A 22,534-nucleotide genomic window follows, 5' to 3' on the forward strand; every position below is an offset into this window, starting at 1 on the left:
CTCTTGCTGATTGTTAAAGGTTAGCAGGCGGTAGATTCTATTAACATTCTCCTTCTATTACAATTCAATGAAAGGTAAAAAGAAGACAAATGTACCCCAGCAGCGTCATATAACATATGTTGTCTAGATACCGAAACTCTTTCCAATGTAAAAATAATTTGGTAATTTACAGAGAAATTGCAAGTAAAATTAAATAGGGATTAGCAGACATAATCTGCAAGGAAATTAAGAGTGAACTGATGAAGAACAAACCCTATACAAGCACCAGTGATAGATTACCCACGGACACATTCATTGAACCATGATTCAATCAAACAGTTCGTGGTAACGAACTGTAGTAAGGAGCGACCCGGCTCAATAGTAAACGAAACTCTAAAAAACGGAATTTCGATGCTAAAAGATATATCAAAAGAATCGGATTTTTATGCTGATTTTAAATATATAAGTTTCATCAAATTTAGTCTTTGTCATCAAAAGTTACGAGCCTGAGAAAATTTGCCTTATTTTGGAAAATAGGGGGTAACACCCCCTAAAAGTCATAGGATCTTAACGAAAATTACACCATCGCATTCAGCGTATCAGAGAACCCTATAGAAAAAATTTCAAGGTCCAATCTACAAAAATGTGGAATTTCGTATTTTTTGCCAATAGTTTCAACTATTTATTCTACGGCCTTTCTGATTCAGGGGTTATTCTTAAAGAATTGGGATAAAACAAGATTTAGTGAGAAGAGCGAGGTATTAACTAGGGGACCAACCCCCTCATGTATATAATCAAAAATATAAGAATATAAAAGTTTGTTACGTAAGTTAATTCTTAAGTTACGTATTTTTTTTTACTAATAAAAACGTTCGTTAAAAATAAAAGATCTAGTTGCCTTTGTAAGTAACCGAAAAATTGGAGGGCAACTAGACCTCCTTCCCCACGCCTTATTTCTCAAAATCGTCTGATCAAAACTAAGAGAAAGCCATTTAGCCAAAAAAAGAATTAATATGCAAATTTCATTTTTATAATTTATGTACGGAGAGCCAAAATCAGACATGCATTAATTCAAAAACTTTCAGAAATTAAATAAAAAAACAAGTTTTTTTAAATGAAAGTAAGGAGCGACGTTAAAACTTAAAACGAACAGAAATTATTCCGTATATGAAAGGGGCTTTTCCTCCTCGACACCCCGCTCCTTGCGCTAAAGTTTGATTCTTTCTCGCAACTCTACTTTTTAAAACAATAAAAAACTTTAGCGTAAGGAGCGGGGTGTCGAGGAGGAAAAGCCCCTTTCATATACGGAGTAATTTCTGTTCGTTTTAAGTTTTAATATCGCTCCTTACTTTCATTTAAAAAAACTTGTTTTTTTTATTTAATCTATCAAAAGAAGCGACTTTGTTACTAGTGAGATCTATTTATAGTCTATAATCGGTAGTGAGAGTGTGAGAATTTAAAATAAATAAAGTGGACAGACAGAAAATTATAGGAAATCTTGTTACTTCGGAAAAATAGTTAATTCTAGATGATAATTTTCAAAGATTTTCAGTCCAGAAGAGAATCTTGACTAAGAGAATGATTAACCATATAATTTGAAATGAGTCTCCGTCTTTGGACTATTGTCTGAGACTTATGTGTCGTAGCCCAGATGCATTTACTCAAATTATTGACATACGAATTCAAACAGAACAAAATGATTTTGCACATCTGTTTGAAGATTACCCAGAGTTTCAGTTACTCCTCCCATTTATCTACTGTTCTAATAAGCGATCAGCATAAGTTACTAGTGATACAAAAGAACAATCATTTTCGTCAATCAGTTTCTTTTTGGAAGTGAGACAGTCAACATCGAAAAAATGTTTCACACATGTCCATTATGTTTTTATACATTGAGCAGCTGGTCATTCTGTGAGAAATGTATTTTTGTTGATGACTTTAATGAAAAATGTAGATAATACAATCCATATAAATTGCACAGAAGATACGCAGTGCAAATTAAACACTGTTAGTCCTTTCTAAAACAGGTTTATGACTAAAGATAAATGTGGTCAATGTGAAAATACTTGCCCTAGCATGATTTCAAAAAAACCAAAACCTGATTTCAGTTCATTTTTAAGAGACTGTTATCGTCGTGGTCTTGAATAGTTTTTGGGTTGAAAAACCAGGTATACGCTTCAACTACTGGAATAATAAGTGAGTCTGCTTTTTGGGACATCGCTGTGAAGATACCGGCTACTATAATTATAGACCTACAGATTTTAATTTGGGTGTTACAGAAAGTGATTCTTGATATGAATATTTTGTGTCTGACATTGCTTCAAATACGCAAACGTGAATCTTATAAAATAAATCAGAATAATATTATTAACATTACGAAGATATATAATAAAAATGAAATTACGTTATATTGTAGAAAATGTGACCCTGACTTTGCATGCCAAGATTAATACAAATTGAATCCTGACGAACTGCCACCAGTTATCGTTTCCGATTATTTCCTATACGTGAAAGAAGAAAGCTAAGGGACAAGGAGTTTTGTGCACAAAAGTTTTATAAATAAACGAATTTACAAATATTTTTAAAGTATTTCAATCCTAGGGCACTGAAATTTATATTACACAGGTGGGAAGAAGCATTATCAACTAGAAAGTCATTCATTCGAGAATTGTCACCATAAATGCTAAGAAATTCACTATAAGTATATTCGCACATCGAAAAATAAAATAAAATAGTACATGAAAACCATAAGTTGTCTCCTGTTTGGTGACTTTGACTGTGAACTTTCTGAAACTGAAAACAATAGATCTCAGATCTTGCTCCATGCTTGTCCAAGTCTCACCTATGTTGGAAATGATCGTGACTTTACGTAAATCCATCAATCTGGCTCCGTGTCTCAGTTGGACTATTTCTATTGTTCTTCTATGATTAAACCCACCTCTAATACTACGGTTCTTCTTGATTACTCCATATCCGACCACATGCCGATCTGTAATTCTTTTCAAATAAAGCCCTTGCCGCAAACTTCACCCACAAATTCCCCACCTAAATGGTTGTTCAGCCTCAACTGGGAAGCTGCTAACATCGATTCCTACCAGAGTTCATATGACTACATACTGTCGAAGATCCGAATTCCTTTCACACTTCTCTGTTGTCCGAACATGACAATAAACTCAGAAAAAACCATCCTACTAAACATCTACTGTTCTGAGATAAAGCATGCTATCCATACAGCTGAGAAAATTGCAGTTCCGGTCCGCAAAATTCGCCACGGTACGGAAGTGCGTAACTGGCGGAATAATCCTAATCTCCTGGCCGCATGTGATTCAGCAAAATTCTGGCTACAATTATGGGAAGATTGTGGGAAGCCGCACTCCGGAGTAGTCAACGCTATTCGTATTTATACGAAACGTGAATTTTCCAAAGCCTAACGAAATAAGGCAAACGAAATTGCCCGTACCAGCGAGATTGTCGATAATTCGCCTCCTGCTTTATGGCATCTTCGAGCTAAAAACAAATCTTCCAATGGCCCGCCCTGCATGCCGGAAAAAGACTGGTGCGACTACTTCAGAGACCAATTTTCAGCCCCTAATTCCTACCTAGATAACACATTTTGCCAGGCCCTCGATAAGGAGCTTCGGTTTGCAGTTAAGGATATTGGTGTCCTGGTCACTCCGTCCTTGATGCGTTCCAAAACTGACAAGTTAAAAAAAAAGAAATCTAAGGGCATCGATGGTATATCTGGTACCCATTTAAGCTTTGTCAGCACCTTTCTCTGCCATTTCAAATGATTTGCGTTACTGGCATCGTTCCAAACAGCTTTGGTGTTGGATTGGTCCATCCTATTCTTAAAAAAGGTAAACCAGCTGACCAGTACGCTTCACATCGTCGGATCACTGTTTCAACTACTTTTTGTAAGCTATTTGAATCCCTTATTTTTGATGAAATTGCACTTCGATGCACTACTCCGGACGACCAGTTCGGGTTCAAAAAGCACCCAGGACGGAAACACGTTCAGAGCGTTCTTGCTAATCTTCTTATTGATGCAGATAAAATGGTGATCTTCTCGTCTTTGGAACACTTGATGTTAGTAGAGCCTTCGATTCTGGCATCCATGGCCATATCCTGCACAAAGCCCTTCAGTGAGGTGTTTCCTCTTGCATCCTTTCCCCTGTTTACAGTATGTACAACAAGCTCTCGGCTGTCATCATGATCCCCTCTCAGCCCGGCACTTTTCCTTCTAAAGAAATGCTGAGCGTCAAGAAAGGCGTACGTCAAGGTGGCAAAACTTCACCATCACTGTTTAATAACGCTATCATCGAAGCACAGCAAGTAATAAAGCCGTCGTGCTTTTTTCCGTGGGATTAATCTTTCGCTGCTGAACTTCGCTGATGACATTCTTCATGTTTCTCGTTCGATATATTTATTTCAACAAAATTACGACTCACTTACAGCAGCATACAAGCAGAACGGACATTCCTTCAGCGAAACTAAAATAGAACTTCTTTTCTTCAATGGTTCAAAAAATGAGTTTTCAATTAACCTCCATTAAAATTGGCGACGCTCTGATTAAGCCTTGTGAGGCCCTTACGGTTCTTGGCCTTCCTATTTCTTCTACATTGAAAGACACACGCTCAGCACTGACAAACCACCTCTGTTCCCGTCTAAGAGCGTCTTACGGATTACTTGTTGCCAAAAAGTAACGTTTCAACCGTCCTCTCCTTGCCCGGCTATACAATGCTTTTACTACTCCCCATCTGCTTGCTCTGGTTCCCTTCTGGAAAATATTCACAGCTACCAAAAAGAAAGCCATTTGCAGCGCATTTTTCTCCCTTTGTGGCACAGCAATGGCGACATCTCCAGGAAATATAAGGTCACCAACCCTTCCCTGGCCATAGAGAGAAGAATCTCCAAATTCAGTACCAATGTTTTAAGAGCTAACCACCCCTGGACTAGTGTTATTTTATAATATTTGTAGTGGAAGTTTATTTAAATTTTTGTGCTTTTCTTTCTTTTTCTTTTATATACTCCGTCTTTTCCGTTTTTGACGGGTAATAAATTAATTATAATAATAATAGCTTTTGGCTGGTAAATCTTATACTCGCTTCCGATTTTGAATAAAAAATTTTCTACTTTCTCAAGAAAGTTTTTAATGTGAGGCACGTAGAACGTATACGGTAGGCCAAGAGGATCAAAAAGTTCAATATCCTTTGGTGTTCGAAAGATACATAACCAATATCCCACCTTTATAGTTGATGGGCTACTATTAACAATAACAAGGGTATTGTTAACGCTTTTAATGTGATCAAGGAAATCCGAGGGTATGGCAGGATTTGTATTTGGACATGTAAGGATCCAAATTGAATACATTGATTATTCGATTTGCATTCATAATATATTACAGCCAGTGCACGAGTACCATATATTCAAGTTTTACTGAGTAAGTACACGTAAGTACGGCTTAAAGTGCAAATTCAAATTAAAAATCCCGTTAATTTGAAGTTTTTAATTCATATAATCTAATTTGTACTCTACGAAACAAACGCTCTTGTCTCAGTAGCCCACCGACTGATCTGAATAGTTTTGTTTCTGTTTATAAAGGTAAGCATCACGGCACTATCGCTTCGTGTACTCTTTTAAACAATGGTGTCCTAGACACTCATTCAAAATTCTTATCCTCGTGCACTGATGCAGCAACAAACGTGATACTTGTTTGTTATGCGAATGATGTCCTTAATATGAGCAGGTCATTGCAGCGCATAGAATAAAACTTTAGTATACTTGAGAATGATTCCAAATGGGGGCTGGGATTTAATTCTGAGAAATCTGAGGTTATTCTATTTCATTGGTGTAATTCGGGTCCCATACCGTCAGTAAAACTGGGACGTTTCTTATGTAAGCCAGTTGAAAAACTTGTTTATCTTTGTCTACTAATTGGTCCATCTCTAAAGTGAATCCTTTTGCTGCTGATTTCCCACCATAAAAAATCTCAAATCTCAAATATATCTCAGATCTATAAATTGTTTACTTCATTTACCCTCGTGGACCCGAAATTCCGTACTAATCCACAATTACAAAACAGTCAAGCCAGCAATAGTGCTTCAAAACACAATCGCAAAATCAGTTGCCGTCCATCGTATCCCATCCTATAAAGTGAAATTCAAAGTTGTATACACATAAAAGTTGCTCAGTGTTTTATAGATGTTTTGATAAAATATTCTGAATGTTGTGGTGTCACTTTTTTTCTCTCTTATTATTAATGACACTGAAAAGCTTCCTACAATGATCATAAGGGGGTGTACTGTTGGAACTACTAGTCCCTCAAGACATTATTATAGGCACCTGGGTCTTTGGTAATATCATAGTGCCCCTTTAACTTAATAGTACACCTTTATGTTACGTAATAGGGATTCCATGAGACACGTATCCCATCAATCCACGACAAATAGATCCCACCATTCCACGACACAAATATCCCACCATTCCTCGACACACATGTTCCACCATTCCACGACACACATATCCTTCCACCCCGACGACAGGCAGCAGGTGTTATTGATTATGCGCACCTATATGTCAAGTAATAATACTATAGCACACCTGTATGTTACGTACTATGATGTTTTTTACAAATATTAAGGATGACGCATTCTCGCATGACTTGCTAGGGGGTCAAGGTCTGCCAGTCAAGCGGAGAACTCCCACTTGTAACTGAAGAAGGCACACACGTGATTCTTACGTAACGACGGAACACACGTTAGTATTACGTAATGGTGGTGCAAACATGGGATGTAACGTTATGACGGTGTACACGTTCGATGTTACATAAAGACTGCGCACACATGAGATGTTACGCAATACTTAACGAGATTTTTCTTCAGGGTTTCATTTTTTGTTAAGATTTCTCTTTCTTTTTTTATTCAAGGCATTTTTTTTACAGAGAACCTTTATAATCAAAGATTTGTCCGCTTTAGGATTCGAAAGGGATTTCCCTCCGAATGAGCTGTGCGCTAGACAGCCAGACCAAGAAAGTCTTCCTAATATTTTGATCGGGAAATACTTTCTAATGAAGACTTTTTGAGAAATGTATGGGTCGCGGGTAGATCACGTGTTTCCCGATCTTACGTAACGACGGAACACACGTTAGTATTACGTAATGGTGGTGCAAACATGATCTACTTGTTACAGTGTAATTAGTTTTCTAACGAGATCTATAAAGGCTAAATTAGGTATTGAATCAGTGAGACATAGACAAGAGACATATAAACAAACATAGCATTGTTTTTGGATATTTTATTGCTAAATGATTGCGTATTGAAGATTCATCCTAGAACAAGAAATTTAAAAAACAAGGGAGGGGGAGGGTTTTTATTAGAGGTAAATTTAAGCCATTTTAAAATATATTTCTGAGAGTTTTAATGAAAATGCTACGTTTCTTTTGCTCTATTAGACGCACCTGCATACTAAATTATATTAATTTAAATTTAGGTATTAGCAAAATCTCATTTTGAAAGAGCCTTGAGCATTATACTTATGCAACAGAAGCCTCACTACTTAAAATAGTAATAATAAGGAAAAAATGTCCACTTCACAATAAGTTTTCTCGCTAGTAAATGAGACACGCAAAAGAAGAAAAAAGATAATTTTTTGCATTCGGTTCAAGATGGGTCATGTATTTTAAATTTCTTACTTTAAAGAGAGTAACCAGGAACAAATAACATCTTCTCGCAAGCAAATGAAACAAGCAATTGAAGAAAAAAGAAACAATTTTTTGCATTTGGTTCAAGATGGGTCATTAAATTTGAAATTCTTACTATACGGAGATAACAAGGAACAAAGAACGTTTTCTCGCTAGCAAATGAAAGACGCAAACTAAGAAAAAGAGTGACTTTTTTCTATTCGGCTCAAAATGGGTAGTACATTTTGAAATTCCTACTACAAGGAGGGCAGGCAGGATCAAAGAACATTTTCTCGCGAGTGCAGAATACACAAACGAAAAAAGGGAAATAATTTTTGCATTCGGTTCATGATGAGTCAAAGATTTTAAATTTCTCACTATGAGGAGAGTAACCAGGAACCAATCAATCAACCAATCAATTTATTAATACTAAAGAAAACTATTACAAAAGTAAATCAATTAATAGGCCCAAGAAGCTATGCTTGTAATGGGCCACAGAGCACAAAAAAAAAAAAAAACACTTATAAAATATATAAAAAAAAAAAAAAAAAAAAAAAAAAAAAAAAAAAAAAAAAAAAAAAAAAAAAAAAAAAAAAAAAAAAAAAAAACACTGGAACAAGACAAGATTTTAAAAGAAGAGAAGTGACATACAAATTGGGATAGAATTAAAAGAGAGACAAAAATTATTTAACTGGAAAGACCCGACGAAATAATGCATTTGCAGAAAGAAAAAGAGGGACATCCAAAGGGATGGAGTTCCATAATAGAATTGACTGATATACAGGAGACCTCTGAGCTGCTGTAGAGGATCGTTTTGGTAAAATAAATCGTCGAGAAGAATTACGCAAAGAAGAAAAGTACCTACCTGAGCCTGTCCTTGAGAAAAACTGCTGCAGGGTCGGTGGAAGAGTACCTAGAAAAGCAGAATGCGCTAAATAAAGAGTATTTTTACCTATAATATGATCCAGCGGAGCTATTCCAGTATCATTATAAAGATCAGAGGAAGGGTAAAGCCGAGGGAGAAGAAAAGTAGCCTTCACTGCCCTATTTTGGGCTCTTTGAAGTGAGCAGAGAAGAGATTTATTAGTATTGCCCCAGACAGAGCAGCAATAAGAAAGGTAAGGATGAATAAAAGCATGATAAAGAGAAACCATAATATCAGGAGGAAGAAATGAATTAATCCGGTGCAACATTGAAGACTGGCGGAGTATTAAGGAACGGGTGTGAGTTATATGCGGTTTAAAAGAAAGAAAACAGTCAAGATACACACAAAGAACGTTTTCTCGCAAGCAAACGAAACAAGCGATTGAAGAAAAAGAATCACTTTTTTGCCATCGGTTCAAGATGGGTCATAAAATTTGAAATTCTTACTATATGGAGAGTAACCAGGAACAAAGAACGACCAGGAACTAGCAAATGAAAGACGCAAACTAAGAAAAAGAGCGACTTTTTTCTATTCGGTTCAAAATGGGTAATACATTTTGAAATTCCTACTACAAGGAGGGCAGGCAGGATCAAAGAACGTTTTCTCGCGAGTGTAGAATACACAAACGAAAAAAGGGAAATAATTTTTGCATTCGGTTCATGATGAGTCAAAAATTTTAAATTTCTCACTATGAGGAGAGAAACCAGGAACAAAGAACGTTTTCTCGCAAGCAAACGAAACAAGCGATTGAAGAAAAGGAATCACTTTTTTGCCATCGGTTCAAGACGGGTCATAAAATTTGAAATTCTTACTATATAGAGAGTTACCAGGAACAAAGAACGTTTTCTCAGTAGCAAATGAAAGACGCAAACTAAGAAAAAGAGAGACTTTTTTCTACTCGGTTCAAAATGAGTAATGGATTTTAAAATTCCTACTATAAGGAGGGCAGGCAGAAACAAAGAACATTTTCTCGCTAGAGTAAAACACACAAACGAAGAAAAAAGAGACACTTTTAGCATTCGGTTCAAGATGGGTCATAGATTTTAAGTTTTCACAATAAGGAGAGTAACCAGGAACAAAGAACGTTTTCTTGCTAGCAAATGAAACGTGCAAACAAAGAGAAAGGAGACGCTTTTTTGCATTATGTTCAAGATGGGTCATAAATTTAAATATCTTATCATAAAGAGAGTAACCAGGAACAAAGAACATTTTCTCGCTAGCAAATGAGATGAAAAACACACAAAAAAGCAAAAGAGTGAGACACATAAACACGTAGAGTCAGATACACGAAAACACAAAGACAGACACAGAGACCTGCATACAGACACTCTGTCGCACAGGCACGGTGAGAGAGAGGGACAAAAAACACATGCAAATACACAAAGTCAGAAACACAAAAGCACAAAGACAGACACAAAGACATCCAATTTTATGTTTGTGTGCTTAGTCACAAAAGCACAGTGGAAAGGAGACAGAAAAAAATAAGAACACAAAGTTAGACAACAAGCAAATAGAGTGAGACACACAAAAAACACAAAGATAGACACAGAAACATACAAAAAGGCGATCAATTATACAGGCACGGTGGGAGAAGGACAAAAAACCCACACAAAAGCACAAAGTCTGACCTAAAAATACAGAGTCAACTACACAAAAACACGAAGACAGAGACATGCCAACGGATGCTTAACAGCATAGGGAAAATGGAAATCAGACAAAAAACACACACAAAACACAGAGTCAGACACACGAAACATAAAGACAGACACAGAGACAAGCAAATAATCGCTATCAAACAGGCACAGTGGGAGAGAGACAAAAAACCCACGCAAAAGTAGAAAGCCAGACAAACAAACACACAGAGTCAGACCAACGCAAAAACACAAAAACAGACAGAGAGACAAGAAAACAAGTGCTCAATTACACAGGCACTCTGGGAGAAAGACAAAAAACGCGCACAAAAGTAGAATGCCAGACAAACAAACACACAGAGTCAGACCAACACACAAAGACAAAAACAAACACAGAGACATGAAAACAAGTGCTTAATCACACATGCACAGTGGGAGAAGGACAAAAAAAAGGCAAAAAAAATATAACAGATATACAAACACACAGAGTGAGACACACAAAACAAAATCCAGACACAGAGACAGATGCTCAGTCACATTAGCACGATGGGAGAGAGACAAAAAACAAATATAAAAGAACAAAATAAGGCACACAAACACATAAGAGTCAGACACACAATAACAGACAGAGAGAAATGAAAAGAGACGCTCAGTCACACAGGCTTGTCGGGAAACAGACAAAAACACACACAAAAGCACAAAGTCAGACACACAAAAGCACAAATACAGACACAGAGACATGAAAACAGATGCTCATTCCCACAAGCACGGTGGGAGAGACTAAAACACACACAAAAACACAAAGTCAGATGAACAAACACATAGAATGAGAAACAAAAAGACAAACACAGAGACATGCAAACATTCGATCAACGATACAGGGGCGGTGGGATAGAGACAAAAAAGCAAACACAAAAGCACTAAATCAGACGCACAAACACATAGAGTCAGGTACAAACACAAAGACAGAGACCGAAACATGAAAACAGGTGCTCAATCACATAGCGACAGTGGAAGAGAGACAATGAACACATAAAACACAAAGTCAGACACACAAACACTTTAGCAAATAGAGTTTGACTCATAAACACGTAAACAGACACGGAAACACGAAAACGAGTGCTCAGTCTTACAGGCACGGTGGGAGAGAGACAAAAAACACACACAAAAACTTAAAGTTAGACACACAAACACATAAACACATAGAGTCAGGTACACAAAACACAAAGACTAACACGGAGCATTCAAACAAATGCTCAGTCACACGGGCATGGCGGGAGAAAGACGAAAAAAAACACAAAAAATCACGAAGTCAGAGGCACAAACACATATAGTCAGAATCGCAAATCACAAAGTCCGACACAGAAACACACTAAGACACAGAAAAAGACAGAAACACACAAACAGAGGCTGAGTCACATAGGCGCGGTGGGAGAGAAAGATCACGCGCAAAAACACAAAATCAGAAACACAAACACATTAATTCAGACAAACAAAAACAAAAGAACACACACAGATACATACAAACAGAGGCTCAGTTAAACTGGCATATTGGGAGGAGAACGAAAAAATACAAACAAAAAGTCAGATAAGAAAACACACAGAGTGAGAGACAAACAAAAACCTACACAGAAACATGCAAGAAGACGCTCAGTTACACAGGCACGATGGGAGAGAGACAAAAAACACTGTCGAAAAGTCAGACACAAAAACATGAGAACATAAATTCAGGCACACAGGCACGCTTGGAGACAGAAAAGTCAGACAGAAAAGAACAAAAACACACAGAGTGAGACACACAAGAACACAAAGAGAGACATAGAGAAATGCAAACAGACACACAAACACACTGAGTCGGACGCACAAAAACACAATGACTGACACATAGACATGTAAACAGACGCTCAGTCACACAGGCACGCTTAGAGACAGAAAAGTCAGACAGAAAAGAACACAAACACACAGAGTGAGACACAAAAGAACACAAAGAGAGACATAGAGATATGCAAACAGACAGTCAGTCACAAAGACGCTATTATGAAGCTAGTGAAGCATCTGACAGATTCTAGACTTCGAGTGTGCACCAACCTTCCACCGAAACTGAACAGTTTGCGCGTGAAGCTCCTGGAAAAGATGAAAAATCTTAAAGATTCTGGGACTTCTTAGCTTATTCGACTTAACAATCGGGTGTTTCACTCTGTCTCTAGTATAAGAACAACGGTACTGACCAGTGGTCTGAGGTTCCCACAAACAATGAATGTTTTGTATTTTCAAAGGATCCAGAGTTGCAGAGATCTTTGTTGACATTTTATTTGGACTAGCTGTTTCAGGTAGAAAATGAGTTCTTGTTCATACTGTACTTATTTTTCATTTATAAGTATATCTAGGATTAAAAAAAATCACAGTTCAAATTCCTGTGTATTATTTATTCTTTAGCGTTTTCTTGCTCAATGCATTTCTAGGTCACCGTTTAAGGCTATAGGGGCTGCACTGGTACTGGATCGATTCCACAGATGTGGTAAGTATTTTTGATCTTGATTCTCCTTCTGGTGCTGGGGTGGAAGGGATTCCATCCAAGTATATAAATTCACTTCAAAAGATACCTTGAATTTAGTTGAAATGGATAAGTGGGAAGTGACCCTAATGTTAGTAATTTCATGGTTGATAATGTGGTTAATAATAAGTATAAACTTATGGTTGATGAAAAAGCTTCATGGCGTCATGACTGCTTTAGGACTCTGCACTTTAGTACAAGTTTATCGTCATCATTTGATAAATTTGAAAATTTTATCTGTGGATTGTTCTTATCCAGACATCATTGGTCTCTGCGAAATTTTTGTCACAGAAACATCTGATGTAATTCTTAAAATTCCAGGGTATGTTTGCGAAAAAGCGACCGCTTAGAACTATGAGCAAAGGTAATCTTGCAATTTATATATTAGTTACTTTGAATTATAAGATATGTGAAGATCTGTCAAAAAACGTTGAAGGTATTTTTGAGTCTTTGTTCATTGAGGTATATACTTCATCCCGGGTGGTGATAGTTGTGGGAGAAGTGTATATTTCATCCCGGGAGGTGGTAATTGAGGGGGAAGTGTATAGACCACCAAGTGGTTCTTTGTCGTCTTTTGTTCAACTTTAGCATAAAGAGCAGGGTGTTGATGAGGAAGCAGTCCCTTTCATATGCAAAGTAATTTCGTTTCATTATAAGTTTTAATGTAGCTCCTTACTTTCAGTTAAAAAAAACTTTTTTTTAATTTAATTTCTGAATGTTTTTGAATCAATGCATGTTTTGATTTTGGCTCTCCGCAGAGGAATAATTAAAACGAAATTTGCATATATTTTTTTTTGTCTAAATGGCTTTCTGATAGTTTTGATCAAATCATTTTGAGAAAAAAGGAGCGGGGGAGGGAGTCTAGTTGCTCTCTGATTTTTCGGTTACTTAAAAAGGCAACTAGAACCTTTAATTTTTTACGAATGTTTTTATTAATAAAAGATATACATAACTTATAAATTAGCTTACATAACAAGCTTTTGTATTCTCATATTTTTATTACATATATGAGGGGTTGACCCCCTTGTCAGTACCTCGCTCTTTACACTAAAGCTTAAATTTTGTCCCAATCCATTAAGAATTACCCCTGAATCACAAAAGCCGTAGAATAAATAGTTGAAATTACTAAACATACTTTAGCGTAAAGAGCTAGGTATTAGGAGGAGGTGAGCCCCTCATATGCGTAATAATACGCATAAAGAACGAACTATGTAATAAACTTCTGTATTCTCGTGTTTTTATTATGTAAATGAGCGGATTCACCCCCTTGTCAGTACCTTGCTCTTTACACTAAAGCTTAAATTTTGTCCCAATTTCTTGAGAATGACACCTGAATCACAAAAGCCGTAGAATAAATAGTTGATTACTAAAAATACTTTAGCATAAAGAGCAGGGTAAACAAATCTTTTCTGAATCTAGGGGGAGTAAATAATAGGTAACAAAATGATAGCAAAATAGCAATGTCCTTTGATTCCCTAATCAACAGTCTTTCTAAATAAAATGGTCACAGCCAGAGCTGTTCCTAGGTTTGGTGGTGCTCAGGGAAAAAATAATTAAAGCCCCCTTTCCTGACTCAGATATCAGCAAAAAAAAAGCCAAATGAAAGTGAAAATTTTGATTGAAGTTGGTAAAACCCCAGCAATAAGACCAAAACAGAGTACCCAGGCCTTGTTGCACCTGGCACAGATGACCTTGCCCCCCCCAAAAAATGGCTATGGTCACTACCGTGACAAAGTACACAACTCCCCTTAATGCATCTAGATATAGCCGTAAATAATTGGCATATATTTTCCAATTGTTTTGTATTGATTTATCAGTTGTAGCTCTTTGTCAAAGGATATACATATCTTTAAACTGCTAGTAGGATCATCTTACAGCAAAAGAATTGAAATCAGTTGGATAAAGATATAATTTTCAAATGTTAAAAAGACATAATTGACAATGCAAAGAAACATGAAAATCTGATTAGCATATTCATGCTACATTATAAAGTAAGAATCTCATTATTGTGATGTTTCCTTGCACATCTGTATATAACCTAGAGCTATATCTGGAACCACTAGGGGGATGTTTTGGTAAGTTTGGCAAATATTATATTAAAGAAACATATATGGATGACAATGGAGGGAAACATGAAAATCTGATTAACATATTCATACTATATTATAAATTAAGAATATCATTATTGTGATGTTTCCTTGCATATCTGTATATAGGCTTGAGCTACATCTAAAACCACTAGGGGGGTGTTTTGGTAAGTTTAGCAAATATTATATTAAAGAAACATATCAATTGGATTAAATTTGCCTGTTATTTTATAACTAGTGCATTTCCTTTAAAAAAAACCATAAATTCTCTAGTGTGATGGCCAAACATCATGGTCACTGTTACAACAATGCACTCTATCCCCCTGATGGTAACTTATATAGCCTTAGGATATATAACAGAAAATGCTAAATTAAATAAATTCATACTAAATTAAATAAATCAGACTGGCTGATTATTGTTACCAACTGAATTGGGTGATGTTGCTTTTAAACTACTTCTTCTTTTGTTTTTTACCAATTTTTTTTAGACTGATCTTCTTTTGTTGGTTTTATGTTATAATTTTCATTAACTCATAAACCTAATAAAAAAGAAATCCGAGCAAATAAATCATCGGCCCTAGGAATTTAATAAAACATCAAATTGGCACACTTTCCTCCATATGTAATGCCCTATCTTACATATGATCGGCAGACTAATTTTCTGCTAACCAAATATAGAAAATTGTACGTTTTTTGTCTTTAGCGTAGGTCAATAGTGAATGCCGAACACAATAGGGTCCGGTAAGTCTTACTGATGGCGTTAATTTTAAAAGTTAAAACTATGCTTTAGTGACCTCTACTGTTTCTGACCATATAATCCTTCATTTTCACTAGTAGAAAATGAGGAGCCGCAAAGGATCAGGAGTTAGGCTTGACTACTATCAGAGATTAGTTTATAAGACTATTCTCAGGTACCAGGTAAGACCTCGTTGGAATTTTGAGTTTGTTGAAATTTCACAGGAAGAATTTCTTCTAAAATAGTTTATTGTAGTGCTACACAAATGCTTTCACAGACAAATCTACATCGCAAAATATTTGGTGATACTTTAAGCTAAATATCCCAAATAAGGATTTCTAATGAAAGTTGTGACTAATTTGAAGCTGTCATTGGAATGCACCCATGAAAGAATTCCTTGCTAAGGCTATTGTATAACTGAAGGTAATACTTCAGAAGTTGACCATTTCTGAAAAAAAACATGCTATCAAAACAAAAGTAGTGCCATTAAATACCTTATGGTCTGTTTTAGTATTTGTCAAATATCATGGGTACTTTTTTGGCTATACTGCCCCCCCTCCCTTAATATTTTCCTATATATCCCTGGTAATATATTTGGTGTGAATCTAGAATTGGGACTATTGAAAATTATACATGTTAAGAAAACAATTTACAGCCTGCTTCATAATATACAGAAAAATTACTGTTCACTCAATCTATTGGTGACTCTTTTGCCCCTTCCTTGTGTGTAAAGATATATGGTAAAATTCAAGTTAATTCACTTTTTCCTATCTCAGAAAGGTTTAGGCTAGGAAAATGAAACTTTCAGGGATGAATCTACAGACTAAAGTATGTCCTGGAAAGGTATTTTGAAGCAACTACCTCCACTCCTTCTCCCTCTAGAGGGCCCTGACCTTTGATGATCTTTAAAAATATGTGTGTTGTAAAAGTGAAACCTTGCAAAATAGATCTTCTGCTTAATTAAAGTACTACAATTGTTTCATTGTTTCAATTGTTTTCAGCTTTGTAACTTTGCTCAATTTCATTTATAAGGTTCTAAGATATGCAAATACATTTCCTAAATTTTGAAAAAAAAAACATTGATATGGCTCAAAATTCTACTCAAATAAGAGGAATCACATTTTCAAAACTAAAGGCAAAGAAAAAACAACTAGTAACTGAAAATTAAGGTAAAGTGTTGTTTTGTCAAAATTTCAATAGGTATAGACCTGTCATGTAGGCAAATTTCAGGGCCCTCTAGAGGGAGAAGGAGTGAAGGTGGGTACTTTAAAATACATTCCTGGGACATACTTTAGCCTTTAGACCCATCCCTGAAAGTTTCATTTTCCCAACCTAAACCCTTTCCAAGATAGCAAGAAGTGAATTAACTAGAATTTTACCAAGATATACTCCAAATTATATATTTCCCCTAGTGTATTTCTGTTTCTTGATTTTTTCAGCATTGATTCAAGTCACAAGTACAAAACAAGACTTATACATGGGAAATTTATAATTTGGGCCATAAACTTGCCTATTAGCAGGGGGGAAGGTAAAATATAATAGAAGTGCCTTCAAAATATGTTAAGTACAATGCTTTTGCATATTATGAAGTAAGAATTGTTTTGTTTTCTCTTCAATAAATCCAGTTCTATGCATATACCATATATTTCTTTGTTGTTTTATATCTCATAATGCGTCACATAGGGGAATCTGTATTCTTGACATGTTGAAATCCAGCTTTGCCTTATTAATTACAACAGAACTAGGAATATAAATATTATTTGAGATGATTTTAAAATATTGATAATAATGGAAGGAACTATGATAATCTGATTAAAAGGAATGTATTGCATATTATAAAGTATGAATTTATTTAATTTAGCATTTTCTATTATATATCCTAAGGCTATATAAGTTACCATCAGGGGGATAGAGTACATTGTCATAAAAGTGACCATGAGGTTTGGCCATCACACTACAAAATTTATGGCTTTTTTTTTAAAGGAAATGCATTAGTTATAAAATAACCGGCAAATTTAATCCAGTTGATATGTTTCTTTAATATAATATTTGCTAAACTTACCAAAACATCCCCCTTGTGGTTCCAGATATAGCTCAAGCTTATATACAGATATGCAAGGAAACAAGGGAAGGGCTTCTAGTTACAAACTTTGACCAGTGTTTACATATAATAATGGTTATTGGGAAGTGTACAGTCGCTTTCAGGGAATTTTTTTTTGGTTTTTGGGGTTGAGGGGAGGGGGCTATGTGGGAGGATCTTTCCTTGGAGAAATATGTCATGGGGGAGCAGAAATTCAATGAAAAGGGTGCAGGATTTTCTAAAATTACTATAAAAAAAAAACAATGAAAAAATAAACATGAAAAATTTTTTTCAATTGAAAGTAAAGAGTAGCATTGAAACTTAAAATGAACAGAGATTATTACGCATATGAGGGGTTCTAAAAATACTTTAACATAAAGAGCGAGGTATTTAGGAGGAGATAAATACCTTGCTCTTTATGCTATAGTATTTTTAGTAATTTCAACTATTTATTCTACAGCCTTTCTGATTCAGGGGTCATTCTTAAAGAATTGGGACAAAACTTACGATTTAGTGCAAAGAACGAGGTATTAACGAAGGGTACAAACCCCCTCATATACATAATAAAAATTAAAGAATATAAAAGTTTGTTATGTAAGTTAATTCTTAAGTTACGTATATTTTTTACTAATAAAAAAATTCTTTAAAAATTAAAATTTATAGTTGCCTTTCTATGTAACTGGAAAATTGCATGGCAACTAGGCCTCCTTCCCCATCCCTTATTTCTCAAAATCGTCTGATCAAAACTAAGAGAAAGCCATTTAGCCAAAAAAGGAATTAATATGCAAATTTCATTTTAATAATTTATGTGTGGAGAGCCAAAATCAAACATGCATTAATTCAAAACGTTCAGAAATTACATAAAAAAACTAGTTTTTTTAACTGAAAGTAGGGAGCAACATTAAAACTTAAAAATAACAGAAATTACTCTGTATATGAAATGGGTTGTCCCCTCTGCAATCCCTTGCATTAAGGGGAGTTGTGCGCATTGTCATGGTACTGACCATAGCCATTTTTTTTTGGGGGGGGGCAAGGTCAGCTGTCTCAGGTGCAACAAGGCCAGCTGTCCCAGGTACTGCTGTTTAGGTCTTATTGCTGGGGCTTTACCCACTTCAATCAAAATTTTTGCTTTGATTTGGCTTTTTTTGCTGATATCTGAGTCAGGAAAGGGGCTTTAATTATTTTTTCCCTGAGCACCACCAACCCTAGGAACAGCTCTGGCTGTGACCATTTTATTTAGAAAGACTGTTGATTAGGGAATCAAAGGACATTGTTATTTTGCTATCATTGTGTTACCTATTATTTACTCCCCCTAGATTCAGAAAAGATTTGTTTTTAGTATTTTGTTTGAAAAATTGAGAAATTACCAATCAAGAGGGGGCATTGCCCCCTAGATTTTGAGGCTTACACCACCCTTCTTTCCAACATTCTCATGCAGTTTTGCCTCTGCTTGAAAATGAGGTTTTAGAAGATTGAAATTGGCTGATGGTCAGGCCTAGGCTTGTTGTGATTGGCTGACTACAATCTTGGAAAGCATTTTTTAAAATGCGAAATTAAACAAATCTTATTCATACATCCTAGCTCGCTTAAATTCAGTTATTCTGCTTCCCAACACTGGTCTTAGATTAAATAAAATGAAAGAGATCCTGTGGTTTTTGTTAATCACCAATTAAAGTTGAGCAGCCATGCTAAGTCTGTTTAATCTTCTGTAAATAAATCCCTTGGTATCATAAAAAGAACCATCTCCTGCCAACACCCAAGAGTTTTTCGAAGTTATATAAGGTGCTTGTATAACCATGTCTGGAGGTTGGAATGTCATTGGCAGCCCCTTTTTTCAAAAAATATAAGAAGTTGCTTCAGGATGTCCAGCATTTTGCAACTAAGATGGTTAGCAGCATGAATAAATCTCCATATGAAGAAAGACTACATTGTTTCCAGCTGCCAGCACTGACATACCAAAGAAAAAGGGGTGATACGATTTTAACCAAAAAAATCCTTTCTAAAAACACCCTTCCCTTGCATTCTGGTACTAGAGGACATTCAGTGAAAATGTGAAAGTGTTGGGTGGTTTCATAGAGTGTTTGGTCTTGTATGATTGAGCTGCATTTGCTTCCATTGCTGCAAATGAGTAAGGTATGACATTTTCTGCTGCTATTTGGAGTGTTTGTGCTTGTTTTTTATATGCAGGGCACAAAGTTTTCTTGAATCATTGGAACCTTTGCAGTTGATACAATTTGGCTGACCATTTTTACAATTTGTCATTCCAATTGGGTGGGAGCTTTTACAATTATTTCATACTTGTAATATTTCACTGGATGTGTTTTTTGTGTGTCCTAGTTTTAAACATTTTTTACACTGGATAGGTTTTGGCTTGTATAGCTTGTGGGGTTTCCTTTCTCCAAAAAGGAATATCTGACCCAGGCTATTATTTTCTTCTCTTAGTGTGAATAAGAAAGACTTGCTTAACCTATGGCTATTTGCATCTAGTTTACCCAGTTGGGTTTCATCAGCAACTGGGATTGGGTTACCAGTTCTGTCAGAGAGCCCTTTCTTTAGCTCCTGAATTGGTATTTCTGGTGGGATGCTGTACACTACTATTTTAGTTGGGTTTTGGATTGGAGAGCAGATTTTACTGGGATGTTCAGAAGAGATTTTGAATTCTGTAATATATCTGCTGATTTAGAATCTTGGAGGGCTATTAGCAGTGATCCATCAAAGTTAATGTTTAAAGAGAACATTTTAACAGTTTGAGTATTGCAACCCTTAAAAGAGGTATCTTTTTTATCTCAAAGAGGATATCTGGAGAGATTTTTAAGTATATTCCAAGGTTCTGTGAGGGAGGAGTTGGATCCTGGGGAGGGGAATAATTTTCCTTCCTTAGGAAAGATTTTTTTCCTTTTGAGGAGCTCCTTGATAGGACCTCTTGAAACTCACTGTCACTATCATCCTGGATAGTTACATACACCCCCGCATCCAACATTGTGTTATCCCATCATGTGGGCCATTTTCAATTCTCTTGGGAATAGTGCATCTTCTTGTTCTTCACTGTTTTAATTATACAGGTTTTCTGGTCTGTAGTTCTGAAGTATTTGCAAAGGGCCATATTGGTACTGGCAGGATATCCATCCTTAAACTACTGGGGATAGGCAATTAAAATTTACCCCCCCCCCTCCCTCCCCAAGTTGACAAATTGACATTTGTTGGCTGCAATATTTTTTCCACATTTTAAAGAAAGACAGCGCTTTTTTTCTCATACCATACTGCTGCCTAGTGAAATTAAGGCCACATCAAGTAGGAGATCGAAAAGGATGCATAGAAGTCAAAAAAAGGGATCTGACAAATGTCTTGCCTGCAATATTGCATTACAAAATGATTCTCATGCCATTCTTTGTGATAGGTGTGATAAGTAGATTTGTACCAAGTGTCTAGACATGCCTGAACCTGAATATCTGCTTATCACAGAAATCTCCTGACGTGTAGATATTTGTAGTATGTGCCCAGCATGTAAATACCCATCAACATCAGTTAACACTCAGTGTTGAGAATATCATACAAGCTGCAATAAATAGCATGAAAAATGAGATCATTGACAAAATCCCACCTCAAGCAGCCTTGCAAAATTCTTCACTCATCTTTGAAAAAGTTGGAAACATCACCTAGAACTGAGATCTCACAAACTATTGGCAAGATAAAATCACAAGTATCAGCCCTAGAGACCCAGGTGTCCAAAAAGTGCCTGCTCTCTGAAATGTGTTCTGAAGTCCAGACAGCATTTCTTCAAGGGACAAAAAACAGCAAAGCCCATCTTAACCAGCATCTTGATAGCAATATCCAGTGCCTCTTTTCCAAAGAAAGAGACAGGCAACATAGAGCACTTGACATAGTTGCATATGGAGTCCCTCCACAACCCAATGATCAGGTATTCATCAAGTCTTATCTTGATCAAAAGTATAAGCTCAGAGACGTTCACATCAATAAAGTAAGAAGACTTCCAATCTCTACAAACTCTCTGCTATCTACATGCCCTCTTCCTGTCCTTTTTACTGTTCCATGTCTGGACATAAAAAATTTAATCATCAACCACTCCTGTGAGCTCTGTAAGGATATACAATTTCGTGGTGATGCATCCAAGATAGAGAGAAAAATGAGAAAGGCCTTAGTTGAAGAACTGAAAAGAAGAATAGCTAAGCTGAGCCTAACCTCATGATCTTCAAAGGCCAAATTGTTCCAAAAAACAAGGCTGCTCATTGCAGTTGGGAAGACCTGCCCTGGCCTCCTCCAAACCAATCTGCATTGGAAACCTAGTTATATCATTGGCTCTTCATGTAAACAGTTTTGTTTCTCCATTGCCTTGTTTTGTTCGTCATTTTGATAAACCATCAGTTGATATTTCTTGTGAAGCTTTATTCAATCCTTCTCTAAATGTTTCTCATGTACATCTAAGTGTTTTTTCTGCTGATGATAATTCAAATGTTCTATCTAATAATTTGTTCATGTCATGTCAGAATTCAGCAGATTCAAGTTTTTTAAGTGCCATATTGGAAGTTACCTCTGAGTTTCAACAGCCGAATTTCCGAAGTCAGAAGCTCCTTTCTGGAAATACTGTCTGTATTCTTTCAAGCAATGTTGACTGTCTGACAAATAAGCTTCTTGAATCCAGAGTGCTTCTTAAGGAAGAAGCAGCAGATGTTGTGGGTTTTGTTGAACTGTTACCAAAACATAGTCTATTTGTAGTTACTGAAACATCCCTACAGATCTCAGGATATCAACTATTTAGCAACTTGGAGCACCCAAATTGTCTAAGAGGAGTTGGTGTTTATGTAAGAGACAGTATCCAAGTTTAGTGTTGTAAATCCTTCTATGC

At 36.1% G+C, this 22,534-nt stretch overlaps 1 protein-coding gene across 1 annotated transcript in view; it reads left to right on the forward strand.

Annotated features, from left to right (window-relative positions):
* Window positions 1-15,610: 15,610 nt before the first annotated feature.
* The window catches only part of LOC136032158 (probable phosphorylase b kinase regulatory subunit alpha), a gene marked incomplete in the record, with an annotated part of 128,621 nt that continues 121,697 nt past the window's right edge, over window positions 15,611-22,534 (forward strand). Inside the window, 1 exon segment of the mRNA XM_065712341.1 lies at window positions 15,611-15,772. Within this exon segment, the coding sequence (XP_065568413.1) occupies window positions 15,695-15,772 (78 nt within the window).

The sequence above is a fragment of the Artemia franciscana genome, chromosome 10 (genome assembly GCF_032884065.1).
Source record: "Artemia franciscana chromosome 10, ASM3288406v1, whole genome shotgun sequence".
NCBI classification, from domain to species: Eukaryota; Metazoa; Arthropoda; class Branchiopoda; order Anostraca; family Artemiidae; genus Artemia; species Artemia franciscana.